Raw genomic sequence first — 14670 nt, 5'->3', positions numbered from 1 at the left:
GGAAACGAAAGATAGGAGCACAGATGGATGCTTTGATGGGAGAAATCCGTAGACTAGAAAAAGCACATAAAAGATCATTGGCAATACAGGTAGAGGAAGAGCTGAGGAAGGCACGAGAGGAATTGAACCTACTATTAACGGATAAAGCGAAAGCATCATTAAGAAGGTGTAAACAAGCGTTTTATGAATTTGGCAACAAACCAAGTAAGATGCTAGCGAGAGCTTTAGGAGAAGTAAGAGCCCAAAACCATATAGAGGGTATCAAAACAACGGGGGACAAAATAACGAAATCCCCACAAGAAATTGCTGAAATATTTAGAAACTATTATGTGAGTTTGTACCAACTAGATGGGGAGCAGAGGATGGCGAAAATGGGGGAGAGGGAGGGAAAAATAAAAGAATACATAGAGAAGTCAGGAATACCGAAGCTATCAGAGGATATAGGGAGAAGCCTAGAAGGCCCGATAACAGCAGAAGAAGTTAGAAACACGCTTAAGCAGTTAAAACCAGGTAAAGCACCCGGCCCAGACGGATTTACCCTTCTTTATTATAAGACCTATGCAGAAAAGTTGCTGCCGAGATTCTTAGATGCTTTCAACTCGATACGAGAAGGACAGGAGATGCCAGAAGAAACTCTTATGGCACACATAGCGGTTATACAGAAAGAGGGGAAAGACCCAGCGCAATGTGCAAATTATCGCCCAATATCTTTACTGAACGTTGATTTGAAGATCTTCGCAAAAATTTTAGCAAACAGAATATTACCACACACGCCTAGCCTGATACATCAGGACCAAGTAGGCTTCACGCCAGGAAGAGAAGGTAGGGAAAATACGCAACGAGTGATAAATGCGATCCACCTCTCGCAGTCACATAAAAAGCCCTTAGTATTAGTATCTACGGACGCTGAAAAAGCATTCGATAGGGTAGATTGGAAGTTTTTAAAATCTACTATTCAACATATAGGACTGCGGGAGGGAATGCAAAGATGGATTATGAGCTTATATTCCAGACCAAAAGCGAAAATAAAGATAAATGGCATTATGTCAGAACCCTTCGATATATGCAATGGGACACGACAAGGGTGTCCTCTATCGCCATTGATCTTTGTTTTAACACTAGAACCTTTTTTAAGAACAATAAGGCTAAGCACAGATATTAGAGGAATAAAAGTAAAGGGGGGAGAGCAGAAGCTCGCGGCATTTGCCGATGATTTAATGTTTTTTGTGACAGAACCGGTGCTATCTCTGCCCCCACTGCTTGCGGAGATAGATAAGTATGGAAAAATCTCAAACTTTAGAGTAAACTATGACAAATCAGAGGCAATGGGGGTAGAGATGAATAATACACAACAACAACAATTAGCGAACTGCTTCTCATTTAGATGGACGAACTCACATGTAGGATACCTGGGGACTAAAATTCCGAAGAAACTAAGCAGAATACTAGAGTTAAATTTAGCCCCGTTGGTAAGACAATTGAAAAAAGACTTACAGAAATGGGACAAGGAGGTGTTTACTTGGTTCGGGAGGATTAACATCCTAAAGATGAATGCAATGCCGAGGTTATTGTACGTACTACAGACACTCCCAACAAGGATACCGCAGGGATTCCTTAAAGGAATCAGAGCGAAGTTTGCAGGATTCATATGGGCAGGGAAACCGGCAAGAGTGAGAAGAGATATCTTAACACTGCCAAAGGAAAAGGGGGGAGTAGGATTTCCAGATCCTCTAGCCTATTATGAGGCAGTTCACCTGTCGAGAGTACTTGACTGGTGCGTTGCGCCAAAGATCAAACCTTGGATCCTCTTAGAACAAGAAATGACGGATATCCCACTGGAGGGGCTATTATGGCTCTCTAAATCGGTCATACCACAGACAGTCAAGAGACACCCAACGATAGGGACGACAATTAGTACTGTTAAAAAAATACTCAAAAACCTAGAGGACGAAACGGAAGTTAACCCGATGACACCAATTCTAGGGAACCCAGTGTTTACCCCTGGCCTGAATGATCCAGGCTTCGGGAATTTAAAAAATAGAGGTCAAACTAGACTGATACACTTTCAGAGAGAGAATCGGGTAATGTCTAATGAAGAAATAGAAAGGGAATTGGCCGAACATTTAGACCCTTATAGGAGAAGACAGTTAGGGGGATTTCTTCGAACTATTCGAGGACAAATCAGGGTGAGAGAAATACTGACGGAATTTGAGAAAATGTGTCTTAAGAGAGAACCAGTAAGACATTCACTCTCCCTGTTCTATTCAATGGTAAATGAAATAAAAGCGCCACGAGTAATAGGTTTTATTCAGAGATGGGAAAGAGACCTAGGCCCCATACACACGAGAGGATTTATCCGCAGATACGGTCCAGCGGACCGTATCCGCGGATAAATCCTCTCGAGGATTTCAGAGGATTTCTATGCGATGGCGTGTACACACCATCGCATTGAAATCCGCGCTGAAATCCTCTGCCGATGACGTGTCGCGCCGTCGCCGCTATTATGACGCGGCGACGGGCGCGACGCTGTCATATAAGGAATTCCACGCATGCGTCAAATCATTACGACGCGTGCGGGGAATCCCTTTAGACGGATGGATCCGGTAAGTCTGTACAGACGAGCGGATCAATCCGTTGGAATGGATTCCAGCAGATGGATTTGTTGTGCATGTCAGCAAATATCCATCTGCTGGAAATCCATCCCAGGGGAGATTTCTCTGCGGATAAATATCCGTTGGCGTGTACACACCATAGGATCTATCCGCAGAAACCCATTTGATGGGATTTATCTGCGGATAGATTCTATGGTGTGTATGGGGCCCTAGAGGTAACATTCACGGAAACTCAGAAGAAAAAAATCTTTCAATTTAATCATAAAGCATCAATAGCATCTAAATTCCAAGAAGGAGGATATAAGATCCTGAGCAGGTGGTACAGAACACCGGAGGTCTTAAATCAGATCTTTCCCCAAGTGTCAAATATTTGCTGGCGATGTCAGAAAGAAGAGGGAACTCTGCTACATATTTTTTGGAACTGTGAAGGAGTCAAAGACTTCTGGAAAATGGTATCTGAAGTGATAGAAGAAATAACTGAGATATCATTAGGGGATGAACCGGCGACATATCTGCTATTAGATTTACCCATGTCAATAGAAAAATTTAAAAGATCCCTAGTGAGACATTTAGTGGTCACAGCCAGATCGTGTATCCCGGTTCTTTGGAAGAGCACATGTTCTCCAAGCAAATCACAATGGATAGCCAAAATTACTGAAATGCAAAGCATGGAGACCCTCACGGCCTCTTTGAGGGAGGGGGAGGAGAGGGTGGAGGAAGTATGGGCACCATATGTCAGATATAGAGCGCGGGGGGAGGGGGGGAGGGATGGGGATGAGGAGGAGAGTCCACTAGGAGGAGGAGGGAGAGCTTCAGGCCTTCCTTTTTTTTTTTCTCCTTTTTTTTTTTTTTTTTTTCTGTGCCGGGTAATAGACTCGGAGGTAGGGGGGGGAGGGGGAGAAGATGGGGTATTAGTGCCTTAAACGGGGGAAGATCACGTCAAAGATGAAAGAAAAGGGAGGAAAAGAGGAAAAGGAGAAAAAGCATTTGGGTAGAAGAGGTGCAGAGGGAGAGCGGCAGATAAAAATAGAGGAAACCTAAATAAGGAAAAGGACAAACATAAGAATGTAGAGTATGAAGCTGTCTATATTGTTTGATGTGATACGAACCTGGGTTCGAGGCAATGTGATATGTTGAAAAATGAAAAATAAAGAATTTGTAAAAAAAAAAAAAAATATCCAGAAAAATGCATTTAAATTTTTTTTTTTTATAAATTGCTTTTTATTTGATCCCCTATCAATCGGCAATATTTCTGGCTTCCAGGTGTCTTCTATACAAATAACGATCTGAGATTAGGAGCACTCTCCTAAAGGGAGTGTGTAACGGAACCCCCAAATGGGACAGGGGTTAACGCCGTTTAAGTTATTCCTTTCCGAACCCAAGACATCTTATCAACAATCTGGCGACACGACCCATACAGATTTCCCCCCAGAGACGAGACGCACAGCTCTGTTCTCTGGTTCAACAGGAATAGACAATCTTTATTGAGAAGGCAGGCTCTTATATACACCAAAAAGAATACTGTAGTAATCAAATGGACAATGACACACTCCACTCACAACATTATACAATGGTTCCTAACAAGCCCCCCTCAATACACATCTTTTAGTCAGACTTTCTGGCACCAGCTCGGACATAATCTACATGAGCTAATTAACTACAGCTGACAAGTCAGACATCTGACCTTTAGACTGTGCTACCTCACAACACACATCTATCATCAATAGAACTTTCACACAAAACAGTGTCAATTGGCATAACACAATGAAAGGTTCTTAGGCGCCATACTAAAGTTCATTTACATCACAGTAGCAGACGACCTTAACCCCTTAACAGTCTATGTTCCCACATTGAATGAGTCACTCTTTCAATTGACCTGTTGGGTTCAGAATCAACAACCTGTACATAGTTCTTACAGACATTTTTGAATATATTGTGGATTACAGACCCATGTTTAAAGCAATCCAACATATGTCCATTATTTCCTGGCTCAATCTGTGCCCAAAAGTGACTCCCGTTACAGAGTGCTCCTAATCTCCGCTTGTTGCCTGTATAAAAGACACCTGTCCACAGAAACAAAGGGCTGTCCAAGGGTGTTGGGGACCAGATTGTAGACCTACACAAGGCTGGAATAGGCTACAAGACCATTGTCAAGCTGCTTGGTAAAAGTGTAACAGTTGGTGCGACTTTTTTATTTTATTTTTTTAATTCACAAATGGAAGAAACACAAAATAACTGCAATAAGTTGCAAAATCTCAACCTCATGGAGTTTCAATGATCATGAGAGGAATCGGACCAGAACTATACTGGAGGATCTTGTCAATGATCTCAAGTTTGTTATTATTGTTGTTATTATTATATTTGTTCATAAATGTTTACAATTTCTTTAAATAAAACAAGGATATATAAATTACAATAATTATTTCTGTTGCAGGAAACTTAACCAAAGCTGACAGAGAACTTATAGTTGTGGCTACAAGTGCAAGTAATAAGTGTCCTTATTGTGTAACTGCTCACAGCGCATTACACAGAATATATTCAAAGAATAGAATGCTGGCTGACCAGGTAATTCTAAAAAAATGTACTTGCAGAAATGGCTAAGTTGGATGAATCGTGAAGCTTTAAAGTGGCTCTTAGCCCTGGTTCACACTGGGTACGATTTGGAACGATTTGAGATGCGATTTGACATGTCAAAACGCATCTCAAATCGGCGGCAATTGCACTGTCCTAATCAGTGCGACGCCGCATCTGCGATTTCAAAAAGTAGTTCCTGTACTACTTTTTGCGATTTCGGGCCACGATTTACATTAAATTGCGGCCGAAATCGCGGCAAATCGCGGCCGCGAAATCGCGGTAAAATCGCGCATTTTACCGCGAGTTTGAATTCGCAGCAGTGTGAACCTAGGCTAAAGCCTTATGGTTTTTTTTTTTTTTTTTGTGATGTGAGCATTTCTTATTGTTGGCTCTATCACACGTGTGTGTGTGTGTGTGTGTGTAATTTCCCACAAAAGTAAGTACACCCTCACATTTTTGTAAATATTTTTTCATGTGACAACACTGCAGAAAATACACTTTGCTACAATGTAAAGTAGTGAGTGTACAGCTTGTATAACAGTGTAATTTTGCTGTTCCTTCAAAATAACAAATGGGCATTAATGTCTAAACCGCTGGCAACAAAAATGATTACACCCCTAAGTATAGGGGTGAAATGTCCAAATTGGGCCCAATTAACCATTTTCCTCCCCAGTGTCATGTCACTCGTTGGTGTTACAAGGTCCCAGGTGTGAATGGGGAGCAGATGTGGTGTTATCTCTCATACTGGTCACTGGAAGTTCAACATGGCACCTCATGCCAAAGAACTCTCTCTGAGGATCTGAAAAAAAAATTTGTTGCTCTACATAAAGATGGCATAGGCTATAAGAAGATTGCCAAGACCCTGAAACTGAGCTGCAGTACGGTGGCCAAGACCATACAGCAGTTTAACAGGACAGGTTTCACTCAAAACGGGCCTCGCCGTGGTCGACCAAAGAGGTTGAGTGCACATAGAATAGAAACAAAGAAATTTGCGCTAACCAAAAAATATATAAATAAATATGAATTAATAAAAAATTGAGTGTGTTAGACCCGAAGGCAGCAATAAACGGTGCATATACACATAGATAACATAGGAAAAATAAAAAACTGCGCCAACTCTATAAGCCAGCTATGATACCGGAAAGGAAAAATGTTCAATATGAATGAAAACATAAAAAATTTAATTAAAAAATTTAAAAATAAATAAATTAATTGGTCCAAATAAATGTCCTGATGAGTATGAAACATAGGATATGCAGCAGGAATCTTTCAGCTGAATTCTGATAACACCGCAGTGAAAGGTATAACAAATCAGTGAGACCACCACCACATAGATAGCCTCTTACCAGATTGCTAAGATGGAATAGCCTTGAGCAAAATACATCGCTCTGTGTTAAGACCAAATCCGAGGGAATTCTGATCAAATCATCCAAGGGAAAAACATCCAAGCGAGAAGAGCCAGCTATCCAGGAAATCCAATCCTCCACAAAAGAGAGTGGCAGCCCTTCCACTCGGAAATCACGTAGTCCCCCAGAATAGAAGCAGACTATAGTGTGATACCATTTGAGGGTATTTATTTAAATATAAAAATTGTACTTACAATCATCATAAAAACTTTGAGCATAAAAACAAGTGCCGGCCGGCAACGAGAGCCCTTGCTCGTTCGAATTGAGCGCGGTAGCGTCGCTGAGTGCACGTCCCAGATGCGTTTCGTCATAGACTGACGTTATCAATGAGTGCACATGCTCTGCGTCATTTACAGAGGTTGTCTTTGGGAAATGGACGTATGAGTGCTGTCAGCATTGCTGCAGAGGTTGAAGTAGTGGGGTCAGTGCTCAGGCCATACACTGCACACTGCATAACGGGGGAGTTACAGTTCATTGAGGGAACCATGAATGCCCACATGTACTGTGACATACTGAAGCAGAGCACGATTCCTCTCACCTTTGGAGACTGGGCCAAAGGGCAGTATTCCAACATAACGACCCCAAACACACCTCCAAGACAAACACTGCCTTGCTAAATAAGCTGAGGGTAAAGGTGATGGATTGGCCAAGCATGTCTCCAGACCTAAACCTTATTGAGCATCTGTGGAGCATCTTCAAACGGAAGGTGGAGGAGAGCTAGTTCTCTAACGTCCCCCAGCTCCATGATGTCATCATGGAGGAGTGGAAGAGGACTCCAGTGGCAACCTGGGAAGCTCTGGTGAACTCCGTGCCCAAGAGGGTTAAGGCAGTGCTGGAAAATAATGGTGGCCACACAAAATATTGACACTTTGGGCCCACTTTTGTTGCCAGCGGTTTAGACATTAATGCCTGTGTGTTGAGTTATTTTGAGCCAACAGAAAATTGACACTGTTATACAAGCTGTACACTCACTACTTAACTTTGTAGCAAAGGGTAATTTCTTTAGTTTTGTCACATGAAAAGAAAAAATAAATGTATTTATTTACTATTCTCCTCCCCCGGCCACACATTCAATGTGGATGGGGGAATCGCACCTGCTGAGCTATTGTTTTTGACAGCAGGGAGACCTCCCCACCAGTAGAATACAATGATCAGTGTTGCTGGCTATAGACAGCGGCCTTGACCGTTTAGGAAAAGGCACAGGCTCATTGTACAAAAGTAAATTGATCGACTTGTGTACAACAAGCTAGCCCATACATGGATGAAAATTCAGCTGGTCCCTGCTGAACCAGCCTAATTTTGAACCATGTATGGCCAGCTCAAATGCGATAATCCTATTACAAAAAAAATATGGTAATTATTGGTGGCGCTTTGCAGATGCTCAATATATCTGCCCAGCATCCTTAAGTGAAGGTCCGCCGATCTTCCCTTTTTTTTTTTTTTTTTTTTCTCTTCTGCAGATGCTGACTTTTTTTTTAAATGAGGACACTTGCCTATCCAGTGTGCCCGCGATGTCTACACCCTAAGCCTTAAGATAAAAAAACATTTGCCTTTACAACCACTTTAATATAAAGTAGAACTATATAGCTGTTCAAAAAAATTGTCAGCAGGAAGGCTTTATTGCAGAAGGTTGATTTACTAATACTGAAGAGTGCAAAATCCTGGCTCGGCTCTGCATAGCAACCAATCAGCTTCCAGATTTTTTTTTTTTTTTTGTAAAGCTTAATTGAACAAGTTGAAGTTAGAAGCTGATCGGCTGCCATCAAGTTTTAGTAAATGAACACCTATGTCTCTTCTACAATACTGTAAAGGCTTCTACCTTTCTGTTCAGTTCGGTGTGTAAATGCTGGCATGCGCAGTCTGTGTATATTCCTGAAGTATTCAGCGCTGTGCACATACTTGGGAGTTGCATCATCCTGTGCCAGCCAATCAAGGTGGCCAAAGCTGCCAAACCTGAAAAAAAGCCGTGTAGAGGATATCGGCAGTGGCAAAATGTCTCACAAACATTTTATCACTGATACGTGAGTACAGTTTCACTTTAAGCTTTATGAGTAATTTTAAGTGTTAATTTTCAGGGTTGGTTAAGCTTTAGGGGAGGTGAAGTGCTATGTTAATCTTAGGCCCCGTACAGACGAGCAAACATGTACGATGAAACCGGTCCGCCGGACCGTTTTCAGCGTACATGTCTGCCCGGAGATTCTGTATGATGGCTGTACTCACCATCATACAGAAATCCGCGCGTACTAGATACGCGGCGACGAGGCCGCGCCATCGCCACGACGTGCGCGGCCCTGGCAGTTCAATGCTTCCACGCATGCGTCGAAGTCATTCGACGCATGCGAGGGATGGCGGCCGCTCGGACAAGTACGGTAGGTCTGTACAGACGACCGAACATGTCCGACGGACAGGATTACAGCGGGCATGTTTCTAAACATGTTTAGAAATATTTGCCCGCTCGAAAAAGGCCCGGCGGGCAAATGTACGGTGGAATCCTGTCCGCTCGGCTGTACAGACGACCGAACATGTCTGCTGAAACTGGTCCGCGGACCAGTTTCAGCAGACATGTTCGGTCGTCTGTATGGGGCCTTACAGGTAAGGTTAAGATTATAAAAGTACTAAAATTGTTGTGTATATAATATACTGACCTCTCCCAAGTAATCCATTCTGAAGATGCAGCAAATGTAATGTAGCGCTACCCCCGCAGGATAGAATAGGGATGGCGTGTTACCTTTTGTGAGCGTCTAGGGGTGATGATGATGATGATGATGATGAGAGCAATGACGGAATGTCCAAGCAGCAGGTGTCTTTTTGTAGCTTTTATTATTGCCCAACACGGCAAACAGTAAACTTGAGGTAGATAGTAAAAGATGGGTGAGAAGGAGAATTGCAGATTCAGGCTTGAACAAGAACGAAGCAGTTCTGCTTCAAATAACACTTTACTTTCGTCGTCCCTCAGCTGAGGGGGTATAGTGTACCCGGACAGGCCTCTCACACCGATCTGGCAGCCGCGGTATCACTCGGAGCACTGGGGAGAAGAACAAGTCTGCCACAGACCTGGTGCAAATGAATATACGGGAGAGAACCTCTGCCACAGGCCCTTCCCTCGAACGTAGAAATATGAAGTGAATCTTCCCCAGTGAATGTAATGCCTGAATCTCCCTCAGGTTGTCTTTAAAATGGTCACCGACTGACAGGTTGCCATCAAACAAACTGTCAATGTCCGGTCACCTAGATCCCCGGTGGATTGTCTAGGCCATGGGTCTTCAAACTACGGCCCTCCAGGTGTTCAGGAACTACAATTCCCATCATGCCTAGTTATGTCTGTGAATGTCAGAGTTTTACAATGCCTCATGGGAAGTGTAGTTCCGTAACAGCTGGAGGGCCGTAGTTTGAGGATCCCTGGTCTAGGCCCTGTTGGATTGCCTGCCTCCGGGCTCTCCTCAGACTGACTCCTCACCGAACAGCACAACTCGCTTGGGATCTTCTTCAAAGTTTGGGGAACCCAGTAGATCACTGGGGTCCCACCATAGCTTCAGTTGCTCCGGGCCAACATGGTCCCGGAACCAAGAACACCTCGTAGCACGTGCGCCCCGGCCTGGTAGGCCATATTGCCGAGGCCCGTGATGTGCGCACATCCTGAAGGTGAGTGCCGCACCTGGAACCAGATGAGACCCCCAAAAAATGGCGTCCACTCAAGAGGTACCCTCCCACAGCATGCCCCGCGAGGGAAACCCCTCCTGATTGGCTGCTGGCAAGAGGCGCTTCGGACTGAACTCCACTGCTGCCACCTGTCGCCCAGAGGTGGAAAGGTACCTCTGGAACACAGAATGAATTGACAGTACAGCCCAGCTAAAGTAGAGGCCTAATTTACATGAATTAGTCGGATGAGAGCAAAGTAACTCTCTCATCCCCCTCTAAGTTTAAGATAGCACCTGGACTGAAAATACACAGGCGCTACAGTAATAATATTATTATTATAACATTATAATTTTTTTATTTATTTTTTTAGGTGGTTGTTAATCCAGAGCTAGCAGATTTAAGTAACAGAGAGCGTGCCATGATAGAATTTGCTTTGGCAATTGCAAAACCAGAAAACATAACTGAAACACACTTCCAGAAGCTAGAGGAACATGGATTTGACCGTGAAGATGCCTGGGATATTGCAATGGTTACAGCCTTTTTTGCTATGGCGAATCGCATTGCTCACTTAACTGACTTACGACCCAATGAGGAGTTTTATGCCTTGGGCAGAGTTCCAAAAGTCAAGAATGAAGAAAAATAGTTTGTTACAGATTTGTTTCAGATCATGCACACAGATAACAACATCTAAGCTGTCAGAAAAATAAAATCACACATATACTTTTGTATTACGGTGCTAAACACTAATTTTGCATTGATTATCTAATGTATGCAACTATGCTTTTACTACACTTCCCGTGTCAAGATTATTGGTATGGGATTATGTCATCAGCCAAACTAACGTAGAACTACTCTTTATAATATAATCTTGGATACAGGTGAAATTTTACAGATCGTTGTACGTGTATACATTAGTAACTCTGGAAACTAGGGAGCTGATTGTCATTTATACGTCACAGCATGTTATCAGATGTGCAGTATGTGAAACCTGTTTTAAGTAATAAAAAAAAAGAAGCTGTCACTTTCCCCATGCTGAATGAGCAATATGTGTTGGTTAACAATTATAAAGAGCTGCCTGCTGTATGTAATTGTGTTACTTTCCTGTTATGCTTACCCATTGCTTTTAGGGCCAGACTAGGAGAAAATATGCCGGTCAGGAAAGTGAGAAGTACTTATCAGCGTATTTGTTGTGTTGAGTCAAAAAGTGTTGACAGCTGGGCAACTAGCATTCTTGGGGAGGCCAGCAATAGGACACTCTTCCCAAGACAGGTTTACTTTAATGTTCCTAGCGGTCATCCCGAGTGTGGCTCGGGGGTTGTTTTCAGTACCAAGAGCAGTAATCCCGAACCACCCCCGGGATTACATTGCACTATCCTACAGTTTACTCACCTTGTCCCCAGGATCCTGCGATGTCCCTGCCGCTGTGTCCCCCACCCAATTCATCAATGTTTTGTTCCAATGCATGGCAAAAAAAGTACTCAAAACATAACACAATACACTGTAATCTCCAATTGGGAAAGCAGGAGGAGCCTGAAGAAAAGGGTAATTTTATTAGGTGAAGGTCTGCTTTAAGTGTTGGGTGGTTTTTAGGCAGATCAATAGATAATTGTGTATACTTGAAGGATCTTTATAGGCATACAACGCAGGGAAACGTGCTTCTATTGCAGACTGCATTTTATTTTTTATTTTGCCTTTACATACTCTTTAAGGCGATGAAAGGGCCCATTTACACTTGTGAATGGGGCCATTAGCTATTACATGCTGGAGACCCAGAGGGTGTTCTCTGTGATTGACTGTAGAAGCTCCATTGAAAGCAATGGGAAGCCAACAGCTCCCGCAGGTAATCGTAGCAGCTTGCATGAATTGCTCATGGAGTGATTACTGGCAGATTGCGCCCAAAGCAGATCATTTGCAGGTAATCGCTGCCTGAGCTTTTCACCTGCATAAAATGTGCATTAATCTTGTAGTATCATGGTGTCATTAAATCTTCACATTCCAGTATCAAAAATTTCTGTTTGTGTTCAAACATGAGGCATGCAGCATGGCACTGCACAGGTTAAACACTTGAGCTCCAGAAGGCTTTACCCCCTTCGTGACCAGGGTATTTTTTGCTATTCAGCACAAATTGTGTGATCATGCAACAAATGTATGCAAATGAAATTTGCAAAACAAAAGACCCAGTGATGATCAAATACCGCCATTTTATTTTTTTTGCAATATATAAACGAAAAAGATTGAAAATTGTGAAAAAAAAAAGATATTTCCTACTTTCTGTCATAAAACTTATGCTAAACTCTTATGCTGTGTCCACACAATCATTTTTCGGGTTGTAAAAAACGAAGTTTTTCAGGCTCTAGAAAAAACGACTTTTTTTAAACTTCATTATTAAAACGGCCTTGCCTACACACGATCGTTAAAAGAAAATGCTCTAGCAAAGCGCGGTGACGTACAACACGAACAACGGCACTATAAAGGGGAAGTTCCATTCGGATGACGCCACCCTTGGGGCTGCTTTAGCTGATTTTGTGTTAGTAAAAGACGATTCGCGCTTTTCTGTCTGTTACAGCGTGATGAATGTGCTTACTCCATTACGAACGGTAGTTTTAGCAGAACGAGCGCTCCCGTCTCATAACTTGCTTCTGAGCATGCGCAGGTCTTTCACGTCGTTAAAGCCCACACACGATCATTTTTTTTTCAAACCCGAAAAACGTCATTGTTTAAAACGTTGTGAAAAAATAGAGCCATGTTCGGAAAAAAATTGGCTGTTTTTCAGAAAAATGCTCTGAAGCCCACACACGATCATTTTAAATGACATTTTTTAAAAAACTTCGTTTTTTACAACCTGAAAAATTATCGTGTGTACGCAGCATTACTTTCTGAAGTCTTTGCTGACTTCTAGATAAACTAAAAGGATTCGCCTGACGTCTACTAAACTAAACTTTCCTTCCTCATCAACCTCTGAGGAGGAATAAAACGTTGGCAGGATAATGTCCTGTGTTCTGTGAAATGTAGAAGGAACTTTGGGGGGGAAACTAGGATCTGTTTTGAGCACAACCCTATCCTCCAAAATTTACAAAAAAGGTTCTCTGATAGAGAGCACCTGCAACTCACTCACTCTTCTGGCTGATTGCAATAAAAAAAGCTGTTTTTAGAACCACCGACTTAATTTCTGATTTTTCCAGAAGTTCAAAGGGACTTCCTGTAAGCGCACTGAGGACCAAGGATAGATCCCAGGAGGGACCTTCACTGGCCTGGACATGGAGAGGCTCTTAAAGAAATGCCTTACAAATTGAGCTTGAGCTTGAGGTACAGGCGGCAGCCTGTACCTTCAGGATGCTAATAGGAAGACCTAATTCCACTCCTGCCTGGAAAAAGTCCAATACTGCTGGAATTCCTGGTTCTTCCTGCCCCTGTTCTGCTAACCAGGAATTGAACCTCTTCCAGACTTTGGTGTAGATGGACCTGGTTACAGGCTAACGGCATTCTAAAAGGGTCTTGATGACTCTCTCTGAAAAACCTTGAGCCCTTAACAGCTGTTCCTCAGATACCACGTTGTAAGTCTGAGGGTCTCTACCTGAGGGTGCAGAATAGGTCCCTGTGTAAACAGATCCTCCCTCACTGGAAGAAGAATTGGAGGATATAAGGCCAGCCTCTTTAGGACAGAAAACCAGGCCCTCCTTGGCCAAAACGGGGCTATCAAAATAAAAAAAGATTTTTGGCTCAAGAATTTCTGAAGAACCGCCGCAACTAGTCTTACTGGGGGGGAAAGTCATAGCAAAGGTTGTGCCATGCATTGGCGAAGGCAATCATCTCCCTGGATGCAGGGAGAAGAACTGGGCAACCTTCTTGTTGCTTTCTGATGCAAAAAGATCCACCTCTGGTCGGCCCAGGTCTTCACGACCTGCTCGAACACTTCCTGGTTGAGTGACCATTCGTCTTGTTTTACTCGCTGATGGCTGAGAAAGTCCGCCAGAGAGTTCTGAGTCCCCCTTTAAGTGGACTGCTGTCAAAGAAGCCAGGTTTGATTCGGCCCAATAGAAAATTTAGCCTGCTATCAACTGCAAGGCAGGGATCCTGGTCCCCCCTGCTTGTTTATGTATGCGACCACGGCCGCATTGTCTGACTTTACTTGCAGGTGCTGTCCCCTTATTCTTCGCTGGAAGGCCTCTAAAACCTCCTGCACTGCCAGTAGCTCCCTCTGATTCAAGGTCCGCCTGGCTTCCACCTGAGACCAAGATCCTTGAGCCAGATCCTTTTCCAGGTGGGCTCCTCAGTCGAAAGAACTGCCGTCTGTTGTCACCACCAGAGCTGTTGGTCTGAACCAGAACAGACCCCTGTCTAGATTGCGACTGGTTCGCTACCACCACAGTGCCCTTTTGACTCTGGTCCATATGAGCATAGGCTGACCCAAACTCTGCTGGCTGCCATCCCAGCAATGT

General features: G+C 43.3%; 1 protein-coding gene across 1 annotated transcript in view; it reads left to right on the top strand.

Annotated features, from left to right (window-relative positions):
* LOC120946437 overlaps window positions 1-11257 on the top strand; it is a 35303-nt gene extending 24046 nt beyond the window's left edge. Inside the window, exons 4-5 of the mRNA XM_040361139.1 lie at window positions 5047-5177; window positions 10602-11257. Of these exons, the coding sequence (XP_040217073.1) occupies window positions 5047-5177; window positions 10602-10874 (404 nt within the window). The 3' untranslated portion in view covers window positions 10875-11257. The remainder of the gene's footprint in view (window positions 1-5046; window positions 5178-10601) is intronic.
* The last annotated feature ends 3413 nt before the right edge of the window (window positions 11258-14670 follow it).

Source organism: Rana temporaria, chromosome 1, assembly GCF_905171775.1.
Source record: "Rana temporaria chromosome 1, aRanTem1.1, whole genome shotgun sequence".
Lineage (NCBI taxonomy): Eukaryota > Metazoa > Chordata > Amphibia > Anura > Ranidae > Rana > Rana temporaria.
Note: the sequence above shows the minus strand (reverse complement) of the source record. Positions and strands in the feature narration are given on the sequence as shown.